At 59.4% G+C, this 17,876-nt stretch overlaps 1 protein-coding gene across 1 annotated transcript; it reads right to left on the reverse strand.

Moving 5' to 3' along the window:
• Positions 1-219: 219 nt before the first annotated feature.
• On the reverse strand, positions 220-17,660 carry SLC2A5 (solute carrier family 2 member 5). Its single transcript, XM_062193084.1, has 12 exons — positions 17,583-17,660; positions 10,919-11,017; positions 10,362-10,522; positions 8,727-8,851; positions 5,444-5,596; positions 3,238-3,363; positions 2,967-3,154; positions 2,072-2,182; positions 1,592-1,693; positions 1,242-1,317; positions 816-943; positions 220-700 (listed from the first exon to the last, which is right to left on the reverse strand). Exons 1-12 carry the CDS (start codon positions 17,616-17,618, stop codon positions 500-502), a joined length of 1,506 nt encoding a protein of 501 aa, XP_062049068.1. The 5' UTR covers positions 17,619-17,660; the 3' UTR covers positions 220-499.
• Positions 17,661-17,876: the final 216 nt, after the last annotated feature.

Here is a 17,876-nt window from a genome sequence, read left to right on the forward strand (position 1 = left end):
AGTAATTCCATTTTCCGCTAAGAAGCTAATTTGGGATTGATCATTCGGACTCAGTTTCTATCTCCCCGGGACAGGTTCCCAGCCTTCCCTGTGTCATCATGTCTGACATCGCGCTTTCCAAGACAGGTGCTCTGGGGAAGGCCCAGCTAAGAGCCAGAGTGGCTCCGTGCGCACACCAGGGGCCCCCATGGGCCACGGCGGGCGCAGGGGAGGGCTCCTTTCTCTGACAAAACGTGCTTCCCTCCATGTCGCCGGCACGGGAACTATGTCTGTCATAAAGGCTGCGACAGCAGGGGCATCGTGACGCCTCACCCAGCAGGGCAGCGGCTGTCCGTGAACTGGGGGCTGGCCACGGCCACCTGGGGAGAGACAGCAGGGCTTTTGGGCGGCGTCCGCACCAGGGCGGCCCACTGCCGGGCTGCCCCTCACAACCACAAGTCAGGAGAGAAGGCCAAGGGGAAGGTCCACACGGCGCGCAGCGGGCTCCTCTCCCGGTAGGCTACTCCGAGACGTCGGGAGGAAAGTCCTTCAGCTCCTCTCTGTCGGGCGAGACTTCTGCCACCTTGTTCATCCTGATGAACGTCTGATTGATCTCTATGAAGCTCTTGCCCTTGGTCTCGGGGACAATCAGGAAGGTGTAGATGGTGGTGAGCAGGCAGATGACCCCAAAGATGATGAAGCTGTAAGCGCCGAGGCCCACCTGCGGGGAGGGGCAGTGGGCGCATGGGAGGGGCGGGCCGCGGGGGGTCGCGTTGCCATGGTGTCGGGGGTGGTGGACTGGGGGTTCCGTGACCTGGGGCCCCGGTCTCACTCACCTGGATGAACGGGAAGACCAGGCCCACGGTGAAGTTGGAGAGCCAGTGCACGCTGCCCCCAACCATGTAGGCGGCCGGCCGCGAGGACTGCAGGAAGATCTCAGTGATGAGCAGAGCCGGGATGGGGCCTTGGGGAGAGAGAGGGGGCCGTCTTCCCTGAGGCAGGCCAGGCCACACAGGGTCCTCGAACCCCCTACGCACAGGCGCCCTGGCCCTGAGGTAGCAGGGGACCGCCAGGACGCACAGCAGACAGCAAGCTGGGACGGCCCTGGAGGCAGCCAGCCGCTCTGCCAATCGCCCGGGCCGGCGTGCAGGGAGCGCAGACCATGTCAGGGCAGTGCCTGGCAGGAGCTCGGGCCCTGGGCTTGCGGGGCCGGCGGTGCAGGAGAGGAGCCACGAAGCACGGGAGCAGTAGGGGGTACGTACTGGGCCCGATGGCGTGTCCTATGACGTAGACAATGATGCAGACGATGCTGATGTAAGGCATCCAGGAGACGGTGTCCTGGGGGGAGGGCACAGGTGGAGACACCTTCAGCCCCCACGGCGGCTCTGGGTCTCTGCCCAGGAAGCCCCAGCTCCCCGTGAGTGCAGGCACCCGAAGGAACCCTCAGAACAGAGCCGGCGGGGCTGTGGGCACCCCGGGCTGCACAGTCCCCGGGTGTTTGCTAGCAGCCAGTGCCTGTGTCGCTTGTCAAGTCCCACTGGGGAGGAGGCAGGGTGGGAACGGCGCGCGGCTCCTGCGCAGGCAGGGCCAGCACCGCGCGCGTTCCCCTCACCTGCAGGGCCAGCGCAGCTGTGAGCACGCAGCAGGCCGCGAAGCAGGTGAAGAAGCCGAGGAGGAGCAGCAGCCTCCGGCCCAGGAACTCCACCACGAACACCTGTGAGGGTGGGAGGGCGGGGCGCTCAGGAGAGCCCCTGGGAGGACCACACGGGCTGTGCACCTGCTGCGTGGGGAGGCCCGGCTGTGTCCCTGGGCCACGCCACCCAAACCAGGACAGCCCCAGCCGCAGGAGAGCAGCCTGCTGACAGAGGCCAGGCTCCACCCGGGCCGCCCGGGCCGCCCTCTGGTGCCGCCCAGCCGTGGACACTTGGTTCCGGCTGAGCGGTGGCCTTGGGCTGCCCCAGGTGAGAGGTGGACAACCTCATCCAAGCAAGGCTCTGGGGGGGCTGGGCTTCCATCTTTGGGGGCCATGGACTGCCCCACAGGAGCTCAGAGGCCTGGTGGCCACCCCAGGCCCGGCTCTGGGGACACTCACGGTGCACACGGTCATCAGCACATTGACAGCCCCTGTGCCGGCTGTCACATACTGGACGTCCGTGTCCCTCACGCCGGCACTCAGGTAGATCTGGTCTGCATAGTAGTAGATCTGGAAGGCAACGGCCGCCAGTGACAAGGGCCTGGGGCCCGCGGGACCCCGCCCTCCACAGGGCTGTGACAGGGACCTGGGGGGACCCCGCCCTCCACAGGGCTGTGACAGGGACCTGGGGGGACCCCGCCCTCCACAGGGCTGTGACAGGGGCCTGGGGCCTGCGGGACCCCGCCCTGCACAGGGCTGTGACAGGGGCCTGCGGGACCCGCCCTCCACAGGGCTGTGACAGGGACCTGGGGGGACCCCGCCCTCCACAGGGCTGTGACAGGGACCTGGGGGGACCCCGCCCTCCACAGGGCTGTGACAGGGGCCTGGGGCCTGTGGGACCCCGCCCTGCACAGGGCTGTGACAAGGGCCTGGGGCCCGAGGGACCCCGCTCTCCACAGGGCTGTGACAGGGACCTGGGGGGACCCCGCCCTCCACAGGGCTGTGACAGGGGCCTGGGGCCTGCGGGACCCCGCCCTCCACAGGGCTGTGACAGGGGCCTGGGGGCCCCACCCTGCATAGGGCTGTGATAAGGGCCTGGGGCCTGCGGGACCCCACCCTGCACAGGGCTGTGACAGGGGCCTGGGGCCTGCGGGACCCGCCCTCCACAGGGCTGTGACAGGGACCTGGGGGGACCCCACCCTGCACAGGGCTGTGACAGGGGCCTGGGGCCTGCGGGACCCCGCCCTCCACAGGGCTGTGACAGGGGCCTGGGGACCCCACCCTCCACAGGGCTGTGACAGGGGCCTGGGGCCCGGGGCCCCCGCCCTCCACCCAGCTCCCCGCTGTTCCGCACCGCGTTCACTCCCGACAGCTGCTGGCCACCCATGAGGGCCACGACGGAGATGAGCTGCCAGCGCAGTGCCCGCATGCCGCACAGCCGCCGCACGGACACCAGGCCGGCCGCCCGCTCCGCCTCGTCTTCCCGCCGGATCTCCTCCAGCTCCTCGTCCACCTCGTCCCAGCCGCGCAGCGTCTGCAGGGCTGCGGGAACGCCAAGCGGCAGCGTCGGCCCGGGCCTCCGCGGTGGGGCTCCCGGGGCTGCCACCCCCACACGCCCACGTTACCCTTCCTGGCGGCCTCTTGGTTCTTCCTCCCGATCAGCAGGTACCTGGGGCTCTCGGGGAAGAAGGGCAGGAGCAGCAGCTGCAGGGCGGCCGGGACCCCGGTCAGCCCCAGGAGGATGGGCCAGCCTGCAAGCAGGGGGCAGCTGAGGGCCGGGCCCATCCCCCAGCTGGGGGCCACGCTCTGCCCCAGCACCTAGCAGACTCTCAGCGCACCCTGGGCCGTGACCACTGCACCCCCACCATGAGAGCACACGTGGCTGAGTGGGCAGTGTGCATTGTGGCTTGTGCATGCGCTGTCAGGGCTGCCAAAGCGGGGCCAGCCCTCCGCAGCCACGGAAGCCCGTGCCTGGGCCACCAGCATCCCAGAACTGCAGTGGTGGGAACAGCACCGTGCAGCTGTCCGGAACATTCCCCTTACGTGGGCCCGTAAGCTGGGGGTCTGAAAACCTGAACTGGTACTGCGGTGAACACGCAGCTACCCCGCCACGGACGGCGCCCAGATGGGAGGCCGATGGCACAGTTCACACAGCGCGGCTCCCTTCTGCAATGTTCATGGGCAGGTGCAGCCCACCATGGCCGAAGGGCGTGAGACTGGGGGCAAAGGCCGGGAAAGGAAGATGGTGAGGGTCTACAGAGTGGCCCCTGCAGGACAGGTGGGGGCACACATGGGCTCCCGAAGGCTGTAATTTCTCTATTTGAAAAAGTGACATGGTGGGGGGGGGGGGGGAGAGATCTTCCATCTGCAGGTTCATCCCCCAAATGGCTCCAATAGCCAGAGCTGGGCCAGGTCAAAGCCAGCAACTAGGAACTCCATCCGGGTCTCCCACGTGTGTGGCAGGGTCCAAGCACTTGGGCTGTCACCCACCGTCGTCCCAGGTGCATTAGCAGGAAGCTGGATTGGAAGTGCGGCAGCCGGGACTGGAACCGGCACTGTGATGTGCGATGCTGGCGTCACGGGCAGTGGCACCACAGCACTGGCCCCAGTGTTTGGTTTCTCTTTTAGTAAATGAATGTTTACATTTTTGAACTTTTCCTTTGTTTTTATTTCTGTTTATTGAGAAACACACGTATTGTTTCACAATAAGAATGGTGATAGGGACAGGCATTTAGACCACTGGCTAAGATGCCTGCGTCTCACATCAGAGCAGCAGCTCCGATACCTGGCTCCGGCTCCTGGCTTCAGCTTCCACTAATACAGACACCAGAGGCAGTGCCGAGGGCCCAAGTGGCTGGGTTCCTGCCGACTAAGGGCAAAGCCTGGCTCCTGGCCTCAGCTGTGGCCCAGCCCCAACCGCTGCAGGCATTTTGGGAGTGAATCAGTAGATGGGAGAGCTCACTTGCTCTCTCTGTCTCTCTCTTTCTCTCTGTCTCTCCCTCCCTCCTTCCCTCTCTCCCCCCCACCCATAAGCAAAGGATCCCTAAAACCATGACGTGAATAAGTGGGCAGTTCTGGCCCCTCTGGGGGGTCAATGCCTCAGTGTCGGTGGGCACCCGCGCGCCGGGCCCTGGGCCAGCTGCCTTCACGAACCCTCTTTCTTCTCACAGCACGGCTGTGAAGCGGGCGCCAGGATCAACCCCATTTCACACACGCAAACATGGAGGCAGGCGGAGTGTAGGTCCCTTGTCCCAAACCACACAGTTGTCGGGAACAAAGATGAGAGGTGAACCCAGCAGGGTGGAGCCACACGGCAGGCGGGCTTTGAATCCCAGTTCAGGCTGTGAGTGTCCAGCTTGTGCCTACCGGGGCTTAGACGCCGTCTTTCTTGGGTCACGTTCAGTCTCTGCACCAGCCCCCATCCCATAAACCACAGCGCTCCTGACCACAGCCTGCCTCCTGCTTCACCACCAACACAAACCCATCCAATGTCAAGTTCAAGTTCAACCTCCGCGCTGCCCACTGCTCTCAGGCTGGATCTTCTGCTCGCTCCCAGACCCGCATCCCACGTCAGTCCCCTGCACCGTCGGCAGCAAGTGTAGAACTCTCAGCTGCCACACAGACCACGGCCACCTGGCCTCGGGGGGTGGCCCTGTCCCCCAGACCGACGATCTCCCAGTGACCCAACCCAGACACTGCTATCAATCTGGATCTCCCTCGCCACTCCCCTCCGAGGGACAAGGCCAGTGGTCAGCAGAAGTCTGCGCCCTGGGCCGGCGGCTGGGGAGCAGGTGCAGCCGGGGGAGGCTGGGGCCCCGCAGCCGGACGCACCTTTTTTGTTGGCGAGGATACTCCGAAGGCCGAAGAGCTGGGCCACGAGGATGCCGATGGTGATGAAGAGCTGCGGCACCACCCCGAGGGCGCCCCGCAGGTTCTTGGGGGCCAGCTCCCCCAGGTACATAGGGACCACGTTGGAGGACACACCTGGCGGGGGGTGGTGAAAGGTCAGGAAGAGTTACCTGGCAGGGACGAGCTGCGTCGTCCAGGGCCCGTCGTCCTCCCCGGGGACTCTGCGTCCTTCCAACTCCGGGGAGAGAGAACCAGCGGAGGAACTCCCGCATAGGCCCCGCCGCGGCCTGGAACTCGCTCCACTCCTGCGCCTTGGGGAGGCTGAATGCTCAGAGGCCCAGGACCCTGCCCGCCAGCTTTCCCGTGGACAAGCAGTGGGTGACGTAATGAGCTGATGCCCAAGCGAGATCTGTCCCCGACGGCTGGCGACCTCGCTGCCCGCTGTGGCACGGCTGCACGTCCACACTTCCTGGGATGCCCGAGGACTCAGCGTGTCACAGCCCCGCCCTGCTGGACTGAGTCAGGACAGGTGGGGCTCGGTCTACGGTCTCCCAAGTGTCTTCACATGGTGAGCGCTACTCCATGTGACTCTCCTAAAAGCACAGAGGCTGAGCGCCACACACCTGGTCCTGGATCGCGGCCAGCCTCAGACAGAGGTGGTGGGGAGGGAGGCGTGGCCACACGGGGGACCCCGAGGGAACAGGGTTTGGGGGTGAGCGCAGGTTAGAGCTGCTGGTAACGGGAGGGCATTTGGTAATAGAAGGTGAAGTTTTCTGCTTTGCAATTCTGCTCAGTATTTCAGAGACGGGACAGTTCACTGGCGCCAGGTCTTTCCGGGATCCAGAGCAGAGAGCAGCAGCAGTCTTTACCGCAGTGGGGACAACACCCCCCAGGCCCAGAGGCGTGGAGGGAGGGGGAATCCTCCGGAAGCTGGGGCCCTGGAGGTGCCAGCGTGGGCCTCAGCACTTCGCAACAGGTGGAAGTGGCCATCTTGTAATGGCAAGTCCTTTTTATAAAAAAATATTTATTTATGTATTTGAAAGGCAAAGTGACAGAGAGAGAGAGATGGAGAGAGAGAGACAGAGAAAGAGAGAGAGAATCTTCCATCTCCACTACTTTATTCCCCAAAAGGCCAGAAGAATTGGGCCAGGCTGAATCCAGGAGCCTAGAGCTCCACCCGGGTCTCCCATGCGGGTGGCAGGAGCCCAAGCACTGGGCTGTCTTCCACTGCTTTCCCAGGAGGACTAGCAGGAGCTGGACTGAAAGCAGAGCAGACTTGAACTGGCGCCCAAATATGGGAAGTGCGGGCTTAACCTGCTGCACCACAATGCTGGCCCAGCAAATTTCTCTAAGAACCAGCAGCTTCTTTTTTACCTTAACTGTATTTATTTATTTAATTTATCTGAAAGGCAGAGGGACACACACACCACACACACAGATCCTCCATCCCCTGGTTCATCCCCAATGGCTACAACAGCCGGGGCAAGCCAGATCAAAGTCAGGAGCCTGGAACTCCATCCAGGTCTCCCAGGTGGGCAGTAGGGACCCCAGGACTCGAGCCGTCAGGCGCTGCCTCCTGGGATGTGCAGCAGCAGGAAGTGAGGTAGCTGGGACCTGAACCCAGGCGCTCTGGTGCGGGACATGGGTGTCCCCAGCGGGAGCCCAACCCGCTGCCCTACAACATCAGCCCCCGCCAGCTCTATGCTGCTCTCTAAAAGCTGAAGGCCCAGTGTCCCTAACACATCTCTGGTGGGGGAATTCATACAGAACGTTGTTTCCAAGCTTTTATTTTATACCATAATCCATACTTTAAAAATATACAAATACATTTTACATTGCAACTCATTTCTCCCATATGCACACAGGTAAGAACGGAAACAAAAGGTTCCTGAGACAATACTGTTCTTACTACACAGGGCACAGTGCTGCTCACTGAACAGGTGTCAGCCCTCACTAACTGGTCCTGACTTGTTGTTTATAAAACTGAGACACGGGCCAGCGCTGTGGCATAGTAGGTTAAGCATCTGCCTGCGGCACCAGCAACTCCCATGGGTGCCAGTTCAAGTTCCGGCTGCTCCATTTCTGATCCAGCTTCCTGTGACGGCCTGGGAAAGCAGTGGAGGCTGGCTCAAGTCCTCGGGCCCCTGCACCTGGCTGGGAGATCTGGAAGGGGCCATTTGGGAAGTGAACTAGCAGATGGAAGACCTCTCTCTCTTTCTCTCTCTCTCCCTCTCTCTGCCTCTGTAATTCTACCTTTCAAACAAATAAAATAAATATTAAAAAAGAAGACTGAGATAAAGAATTAGCCTGGGGGCAGACGTATGGCATAGGGGTTAAGTAAACATTTGGCAATGCCCATGTCCCATGGTGGAGTCCCACCTTGGCTCTCTGCTCCGGCTTCCTGCTAACACACACCCTGGGAGGCAGCCATGATGGCTCCAGTCCTTGGGTCCCTGCCACCCATGTTCCAGGCCCCTGATTTCAGCTTGCCTTGTCCTGACTGCTGTGGGCATCTGGGGAGTGAACCAGTGGTTCGGAGATTTCTGTCTCGTGTCTCTGCCCATCAAATGAAGAAGAAGGCAGTGGAGGAGATGCAGGGAGAGGAAGAAGAGGAGGGGAAGAAGAAGAGGGGAAGAAGAGGCGAGGAAGAAGGTGAGGAGGAGGAGGAGGAGGAGGAGCTATTAGAACAGATTGGAAGAACCTGCAGAACTGAAAATTATGTCAGTCTTTCTTTTTTATGTTTTTTTTCCAAAAAGATTTATTTATTTATTTATTTTAAAGGCAGAGTTATGGGGGGCAGGAGAAAGAGAGAGAGAGAGAGAGAGAGAGAGAATGAATCTTCCATTCTCTGGTTCACTCCCCAAATGGCCACAATGACGAGGTCTGGGCCAGGCTGAAGCCAGGAGCCAGGAGCTTCTTCTGGGTCTCCCACGTGGGTGCAGGGGCCCAAGCACTTGGGCCATCCTCTGCTGCTTTCCCAGGTGCATGAGCAGGGAGCTGGATCGGAAGGGGAGCAGCTGGGACTTGAACCCGCTGTGCCGCAGCACCAGCCCCATCAGTGTTTGAAAGAGCAGCTTGCTGTGCCGGAGACACCGCAGGGAAGACCCGCCTGCTGCCCGCACGGGAGAGCCACGCTGGGGCCGGGGCGTCCGTCTGACGTGACCGTGCTTCCGAGACCTCAGATTGGTTCAGACCCTGGGCGCTTGCTCTGCCTCCCCTCGCTGACCCCCAAGAACAGAGCTGGAGAGAGTGCTGCCCGGCTTACCTGCGCATATTCCCACCAGGAGTCTGGAGACAATTATGAGCTCAAACGACCTGGCGACTTCGCTGCACCCCATGAGGATGGCAGGCACGATGGAAAACACGTTGTTGAACAGCAAGGCCCCTTTTCTGCAAGGACAAAGCAGCGTCAGCCTGGCTTCGGGAGTCACTCGTTCAGTCAACAAACGTCCCTGGGGTCAACCACATGCAGGCTCCTCCGGCGGCAGCAGTGAACTCTTCTGATACATGTTAAGGTCTCCGGGACCTGAGGCGGACACGGGTCAGGGCCAGAGCCTGGGGCAGCAACAGTCTTGGGGGGAGCAGAGGGAACTGTCCCGGCAGTGGGCACGGGCGTTGAGCATGGAGGGAGAGGGCCTCGTGTTAAAATATAAAATATTTTGGCTTCGGAAGTCAGAGCTGGTTTGTTATTTTAGCGTAATCTTGAAACTCAAACTGGGCCAGGAAGGTAAAAGGAAGGACGAGGCTGCCCTCACTGACATCAACAGAGAAGCCAAAAACCCTAAATGAAATATTAGCAGGCTGCATTCAATAGCATATTTAAAAATCTTTCCAGGCATTTCAGAATCTTAAAGATCATACTAGGAAAATATATAGGATTGTCTCAACAGAAGCAGAAAACAGATCCATGAAACTTAACACCATTATGACTTTTATAAAAACGGCTTTAACAAATTGTTAAGTAGAACTTCTTTAGGCGGATAAAGGCAATCCACCACGAACCTGTAACGAATTTTCACACTGAATGAGACTGAATGAGCCTGCAGGGAGACGGGGCCCTGCGACCCTGGCAGAAACCAAGCAAGCATCTCTGCAGGGGGCCTCACCATGATGCCACCAACGCCGAGCCCCTCCTGACGAACCCAGGTCTGGCCGTCTCCCTTCAGTCCTCTTAGGAAGTGAAAATTACCCAACTGGTCACTGCCCTGGCCTCATGATCAGGATTTCGGCTTAGGCCTACGTTTAAAAGTCTGCTGGCATCTTATGAGTTTCAGGTGGTCAGCCCAGTGGTTAAGATGGGGCTGGCACTGTGGCATAGCGGTAGTCACCGCCTGGCATACCGTATGGGCAGCAGTTCAAGTCCTGGCTGTTCCACTTCCAATCCAGCTCCCTGCTAACGCACCTGAGAGAGCAGTGGAAGATGGGCCAAGTCCTTGGGCCCCTGCACCTGGGTGGGAGATGGGGAAGAAGCTCCTGGCTCCTGGCTTTGGATTGCCCAGCTGTGGACCATTGTGGCGATTTGGGGAGTGAGCCAGCAGATGAAAGGCCTCTCTCTCTCTCTCTCTCTCTCTCTCTCTCTCTCTGCCTCTCTGTAACTCTGTCTTTCAAATAAATAAACAAAACTTAAAGGAAAAAAAATATGACGGCGTCCGACATCAGAGTGCCTGGGTCCAATCCCCAGCCCCGGCTCCTGACTCCAGCTTCCTGCTAACGGGCACCCTAAGAGGCAGCAGTGATAGGTCAAGTGCTCAGGCCCCTGCCCCCCACATGGGAGACCTGGATGTAGTCCCTGGCTACTGGCTTTGGTGTGGCCCAGCTGAGGGCCATTGGGGACATTTGGGGAGGGAACCTGGGGGTGGGTGCTCTCTCTCTCTCTCTCTCTCTCTCTCTCTTCCCTTACCTGCCAAATTTATTCACCAAGGGGCCGACCAGAAGGGACCCAACAAAGCCTCCGAAGGGAAACATGGACACAGTCACGGACCACAGCAAGGTCAGGGGGAACTCGTCGATGAGCTCCCCGGTTCTGTCGTAGTAGGTGTCGTTGTAGAACTGCCTCATGAGCTGGGGAGCAGAGGACACAGCACCGGAATGAGCTGGTTTTCGTTATTCCCCACCCACCCCCATGGGACACCCTAGCGGGAGTCAGGACGAAGCGAGTGAGCTGGGGGTGCTGCCCTGGGGCTTTCCCTCTTGATGGGCTCTGCCCCACCAGACTCCTGACCCCTTGCCAGGCGACAGAAGACTCGAGCCCCGTCCTGGGGCCTCGCACGCTGTACACGCCCAGGGGGCCAGGCTCCCGATGGCAGAGGTCCGGGGGCCTGGTTCACCCCCATGGGTCTGTGCTGCGCCCCGAGGGTGCTTCCTTCTCCGTGGCCTGAGGAACCGCGATGTGTACCCACTGTGTGCCCGGTCGGTCCGGTCCCTGCCCTGTGCATCCAGGACCCACAGGGACCGCACCTCAGCTGGGGAGTTGACAACAGACACGTTGTAGCCATACTGGAAGGACGACCCGAAGGCAGCTATCAGGGTGGCCAAGGCGAGTACAAGGGTCAGCCTCTGCAAGAGAGCAGGAGAGTGAGAGGGAGGAAGACGGGGGTGGGAGGGCGTGGGAGGGGCCAGGTCAGGGATGCAGACGCCTGGGGTGGGGGTGGGGGCCCTGCTTTACTGCCAGTCTCGCAGCAAGATGTAACAGCACCTGCAGGCCTGCAATCGTCCTTTCTTAGGACGGGCTTTCTCCCCACGGCGCTGTGGACCTCTGGGGCCCCCTCCTTCTTTATTGTGGGGGCTGTGCTGAGGACGGCTGGGGGCTTGGAGCGGGCCTGGCCTCTGCTCCTCAGGTGCCGGCAGCACCCCCTCCCCAGATGTCTCCTGACGCTGCTGCAAGCTCCGGCTCCATGGGCGTCCAGCTGGCTTTGTGACCCTCCTCCCCAGGGCTCGCATTTGCCAACCCCTAACCACTGTCTCAAACAAAAACTGCCACAAAAAAATCCAAGGGAAAAATGTGAAAACGCTGGGGCCGGCGTTGTGGCATAGTGGGTAAAGCTGCCAGCCTGCATCCTATGTGGGCGTCAGTTCAAGTCCCAGCTACTCCACTTCTGATCCAGCTCCCTGCTAATGCGCCTGGGAAAGCAACAGAAGATGGCCCAAGTGCCTGGGCCCCTGCACCCATGTGGGAAACCCAGATAGAGTTCCTGGCTCCTGGCTTTGGCCTGGCCCAGCCTGGCCATTGAAGCCATCTGGGGAGTGAACCAGTGGATGGAAGACCTCTCTCTGTCTCTCTCCCTCTCTAACTCTGACTTTCAAATAAATTAAAAAAAAATTTGAAAATGTTTAGTTATTCAGGGCCACTGATGAACTTCCCTCAGCCCTGGGCTTTCGCTGTAGGAGGAAGACCCAGGGACCGGATATTCAAATACAGACGGCAGGGGGTCTTGGGCCCGTTCTGTGGCAGACACGGAGCACTCACTGAAGATAGGATGCTCTTTAACGACAGGAGGGAGTTCACACACATAGTGATGCAAACGGGGAGGAAAACAGACGTGGAGCAAGAATCCACAGTTCTGCTGCAGGCAGGCACTGCCTCTCTCCAGCTCAATTCCTAAGCTCTCTGTTTCCCCGCTCACGTGCGAGGGTGGTGACTCACTCAGAGCTCCTGCAAGGGCTCACAGTGGCCGTGGTCACATGGCTGTGTTCTCGGTGGCCATGGTCACGGTGGCCGTGTCTGGGCTGCAGGCCTGGCATGCCGCTCTCGGGGCCTCCCACACAAGCACCTGCAGGCATCTACGCATCTGTGGCCCCTCTCACGTGGACACGTTCACTCTCTCCCCTTCCGGCACCCTTGGGCACACTGAGCTCTTTAGGGCACCGACCTCCTAAATCCAAAGAGGATCTCTGGCCGGCGCCGCGGCTCACTAGGCTAATCCTCTGCCTTGTGGCGCCGGCACACCAGGTTCTAGTCCCGGTCGGGGCGCTGGATTCTGTCCCGGTTGCCCCTCTTCCAGGCCAGCTCTCTGCTGTGGCCAGGGAGTGCAGTGGAGGATGGCCCAAGTGCTTGGGCCCTGCACCCGCATGGGAGACCAGGAGAAGCACCTGGCTCCTGCCTTCGGATCAGCGCGGTGCACCGGCCGTGGAGGCCATTGGAGGGTGAACCAATGGCAAAGGAAGACCTTTCTCTCTGTCTCTCTCTCTCACTGTCCACTCTGCCTGTCAAAACAAACAAACAAACAAACAAAAAAAAAACAAACAAAAAAAAAAACAAAGAGGATCTCTGGAGAGAGGTGAGGGAGGAGGCAGGGCAGAGGGAGAAACAGCAGTGTTCCTGCCCGGGCATGGCGGCCTGCAGAGCAGTGCCTGCAAGGAGCCCTGGCCAAGAGCAGAAGTGCCCTGCACATGCACACACACACTCACACAGACACACCACACTGCACACACATGCACGTGCACACACTGCACACACACCACACACCCTGCACATACACACACATTGCATGCACCCCCACTGCACATATATACCCACTGTGCACACACGGCACACATACACACCACACACACATACACACCACACACACTGCACACACACACACTGCACACACACATGTGCACACACACCTTGCACATACACACTTCACACACATGCATGTGCACTCACACTGCACATACACATACTGCACATACCCCCACTGCATACATACCCACTGTGCACACACTACACACACTGCTCACACACACCCTGCACACACACCCTGCACACATACCACTGTGCGCACACCACACACACACTGCACACACCCACTGTGCACACACATTCCACATACACTGCATATAGACACCCACTACACACTCACACATACACACACATGTACACACATGTGCAGGTATACACAGTTCAGAGGTGACAGGTATACACAGTTCAGAGGTGATGGGTGTCAGCCAGTTTGTGGCAATCATTCCACAATGCGTATGTCTATGAAACCATCAGGTGTGCGCCACACAAACACAAACAGAATTTTTATATCTCAATGACATTACAATAAAGCTGTTCAGAAAAGGACAAAAGTCGGGTTGGTGTTGTGGTACAGTGGGTTAAGCTGCCGCTTGTGATGTCGGATTCCATATTGGAGCACTGGTTGGAGTCCTGGCTGCTCCACTTCTGGTCGAGCCCCCTGCTAACCCTCCTGGATAAATCACCCTGATTTATCCAGGGTCCAAGTACCCGGGCCCCTGACACCATGTGGGAGACCAGGATGGAGTTCCTGGCTCTTGGCTTCAGCTTGGCCCAGCCCTAGCTGTGTGGTCATCAGCTTCACTTGCTGCACCACACTGCTGGCCCCCGGTTAGACAGTCATCTAAACACCATGTAATCACGTGGTGATCGTTAACTATGACTTCTGTGTTACAAAATTAACCTGAGACCTAACGCAGCAGCAGAAATGGGAGGAGAGAAGGTTTTTCAGAAAATCACTAAGGCCACTGGGTGCAGGACAGAAGTGGGGAGCCTGGGCGAGTGTGTGCTGTGCTGGGTTCAGCCGCTGCCCGGGACATCCACATCCCACCCTGGGGTGCCTGGTTCAAGTCCCGCCTCTGCTGCTGAGCCAGCTTCCTGCCGACATGCAGCCTGGGAGGCAGCAGGTGACGGTTCAAGTACCCGTGTGAGAGACTCACATGGAGTTCCTGGCTCCTGGCCCAGGCCTGGCCATTGCAGGCATTTGGAGAGTGAATGATTGGCTGAGAGATTCCTCTCTTAGATTTTCAAATAAGTAAAGTAGGCCGGTGCTGCGGCTCACTGGGCTAATCCTCCGCCTGTGGCGCCAGCATCTCAGGTTCTAGTCCTGGTCAGGGTGCCGGATTCTGTCCCGGTTGCTCCTCTTCCAGTCCAGCTCTCTGCTGTGACCCGAGAGGGCAGTGGAGGATGGCAGCATTCTGGGGGCAGTTGGGATGCGTTCTCCTTCCCACGTGTCTTCTGGGCCAGCCATAACCTCGTAGTCAGCACAACAGTGTCTGTGCTGGAGGCACACAGAGGGGCGTGCTGGCATCCGCTCACCAAAACTGCTCTCCCCATCACCTCCCACAGCTGCCTGTGTGCGTACGCGTGTGTCCAGGACTTGTCAGACCCACCCTTGGAGCTGGGTCTGCCACGCGTGCTCCCAGCCGCAGGCACCGGGCTGAGCCCTGGCCAAAACGTACTCATCCTGCATAAGTGAACTTCGCACCCTCTGACAGCACCGGCCCTCAGGCCCTGGCAACCACCATTCCCTTCTGCGGCTGTGAGCTCCACTCCTTCAGGTTCCACGTGGGATTGAGATGGAGCCCTGGCTCATTGCACTCGGGCTCATCCATGTTGCACAAATAACAAGATTGCCCCCTTTTGTAAGGGGGACGAAATAAATACTTTAAATGGGTTGAGATTTCACGGTGTGCTGAGTTATAATCTCAACAGCGTCTATCTTTTAAAAGGCACCCATAAGAAAGAGGGTGGGAGCTTTCTGCCTTCCTTCTCCCCCCTCTCCCTCCTCCTCCCCCTCCCCCTCTCCCTCCCCCTCCTTCTCTTCTCCCTGACATTTCCAGGAGGGGAAGAAGGAGGGGGTATGGGTTTGCTCCTGGGCTGGATTAGCATGGGAGGGAGAGGAAGGGACCAAAGAGGACGTCCAGGTCTCTGACCAGGTTGTTAAAACAAGAGGTCCCTGGAGCCTGGAGACCCAGCCAGGAGTGGCTCTGCTGAGAGGCCGAGGGGGCTACCTAAATCCCGGGTCATGGTTCTCAGAGAAGCCGGGAACCACAGCCTCCACGCTCTTAGTGGCCCTGTTTCCTGCTGTTGTTCTTAATGTTTATTATTTTTTAATTAATTTGTTTATTTGAAAGGCAGAGAAACAGAGAGAGAGAGAAAGAGAGGGAGAAAAAAAAGGAAGAGAGAGAGAGGATGGAGGGAGGGGAAGAGAGAGAGAGTCTTCCATCCACTGGTTCACTCCCCGAAAGCCCACAACAGCCGGGACTGGGCCAGGTCAAGGCCGGGAGCCATAACTCAATCCTGGTCTCCCGCCGTGGGTGGCAGGGCCCCAGGTACCTGGGCCCTCACCCGCTGCCTGCCAGGATGCTCATTAGCAACAGGCTGGATGGGAAGCCGAGAGGCCGGGACGCTAACCGGGAACTCCTCTGTGGGATGCGGGCGTCCCGGGAGCGGCTTCACCCCTGCACCCAGTCCCTCTTCTTCATGTCTGGAGAATACTTCAGTAAAGCAACCACTCCCAGCGTGGATCTTGGGTGTGGTCCAGCGACGCCGGCAAGGAAGCCCCACCCACACCACCTCCCAAGGACACCCGGGCTGCAGTGGGACACAGAAGCCAGTGCGTGAATCAGGCTTAATCCACGTGAGCAGCATCGAGGACCCAAGGGCTTCAGCCAGGAAACTCCCTGCCCGGCACGGCAACCAGTGAGCGGTGCAGGCACCGCACAGCACACAGCGCTTCACTCTCCAAAGCAGACTTATTCCGGGGGGAGGGGAGTGCGTGAACTTAATTCAACAATTCTTGTGGCGTCAACGGTCCAGCAGCTTTGCTGCACATTTTTGGTAAGCCACGTTATCTTTTTCTTTCAGGCCAACAGACGTTTCCTGGCAGAGAGTTCTTGGTGCACGTCGGACAGATAGCTGTCTTTTCTCTTTGCATGAGAACAACCAAAGCCAGCCAACGCCATGGCCACCGGGGGACAGACCTGGACCTCCCACAGCAGCGCCTGGCCCCCATGCACACCCCGGCCCCAGTTCTCCTCAGCCCCAGATTCCTCCTTGGCCTCACTCGATGGTCTCCCAGATTCTTACACACCACGCTCTTGCTGGTTGGAGCCTCCCGGTGGGTGCGTGCTGTGCCCTGCTTTCTTCCCCAAAGCAGGTCACCCTCAGGACGGGGAGCCCATCCCTGCCGTGACTGCGCCTGGCCTGCGGGACGCCTCCTGAGCCAGGCCCTCGAGGGGCAGGCGGCTGGGATCAGCCCTTGCCCTCTGCCTGTGGCTCCCGGGGTGGGGGGTGGGGGGCATTTTCCTTCCTTGCTGCAGCCACACCTGGGCAGTTCCGGCACAGACCAGACTAGGGCCTCCCCTGGCCCCCAACATCCAAGTCCCCAAGATCTCAGTGCCTTTTCTATCAGCCAGAACGGACAGCACTTGATTTGAGTAACACTCTCTCAGTTGTGAAAACCGAGTGCGATGACCCCAGTGAAGGCACTGTGCTGGGGACAAGGGCTGGTCCTGCCTTCTACGAGAATTTGTCACACCTGGGGGAAGGTGCTACTGGCATGGGCACAGCCAGGACGCTGCAGAACACATCACACGCAAGATCACCCCCACAACGAAGAGTTACCCCGTGCCAAAAGTCAAGAGTGACAAGGCGGGAAAACCAAAACATCTACGGGGAGTTCACCGGGTATCACGTACTCTCGGCATGCGTGGCCTCTCTCCATTGTTCTAGCACCCTCTGAGCTGGTGTAGCTATGATTCCCATTTTGCAGAGGGGAACACTGAGGCACAGGTTGCCTGAGTCCCACTGCTAGAACAGGACGGGGCAGGAGTGACTCCCAGGCGCCTCCTCTTCGAGCTACAGGGCGTTTCCAGCCCCTCCGTGCCTGAATAGATGGACAGTATTCTGCACAAATGTGTACTGCTCTTGCCCATCACCACCCTTTCTCCTCCGTCGAGGGACTCTAAAGGCTGCGGCAGTTACATGGGGGCGGGGGCTGGGGGTGATCTAAAAACCTTCTCCCTTCAAAAGGCAGGGACCCTCAGCAACACCTTTGGGCTCAATTCAAATCTAGCAACAGCTCTGAGTCTGTCTGCTCTGCGCGCAGCTTTGCTGAGAACGTTCATTAAAATGTAACCGAAACCAAACCGGAGTAATCCAACTCGTAAGGATTTCGGGACCAACGCGGTTGGCTCTGGGATCCTCGGCCTCACACACCCCGGACAAACCCACCCTCTGGGTCTCTGCTTTGGCTGCTCTCTGAAGTCCCAGTAGAACGGTGCCCAGAGCACACGCACCTCTGGCTGCCCCCCTGCTGCTACCTGGCCTTCCAGGGGCAGGTCCCCTCCGGCGGGCCCCCAGGGCCTCTCCGAAGGAGACCGGGGCCCCACTCACCCCTTCCTTCTTCTTCTCCTGGCCCTCCTGCTCCATCTTCGCTCTGCAAGAGCCCCGGGCTGCTCGCCACCTCCGACTGACACATGAGCTGGAGGGAGAGCAAAGACATGCCGGCTGCACTTTGGCCGTGCCAAGCGGCAGCCAATAGCGTTTTTACGGCCAGCCCGAGTCAGAATAACCCTTTCCGGAACCGGGGGTGGGGGTGGGGGGCTCGTCTTCCTCTCACTTCTGCTTTGAAATTCAGTGTCTGGGGTTTGGAGTCCCGGAGACTTGCAGGCACAGCGCCCTGCTGGT

Source organism: Lepus europaeus, chromosome 5 (assembly GCF_033115175.1).
Source record: "Lepus europaeus isolate LE1 chromosome 5, mLepTim1.pri, whole genome shotgun sequence".
NCBI lineage: Eukaryota > Metazoa > Chordata > Mammalia > Lagomorpha > Leporidae > Lepus > Lepus europaeus.

Coding starts and splice junctions, on each gene's coding strand:
- SLC2A5 (XM_062193084.1), bottom strand. CDS start 17,618: ATGGAGCAGGAGGGCCAGGAGAAGAAGAAGGAAGGG. Junction 10,523..10,918: donor TTGTCAACTCCCCAGCTGAG/GTGCGGTCCCTG, acceptor TCTGCTCCCCAG/CTCATGAGGCAGTTCTACAA. Junction 1,318..1,591: donor CAGCTGCGCTGGCCCTGCAG/GTGAGGGGAACG, acceptor CCCTCCCCCCAG/GACACCGTCTCCTGGATGCC.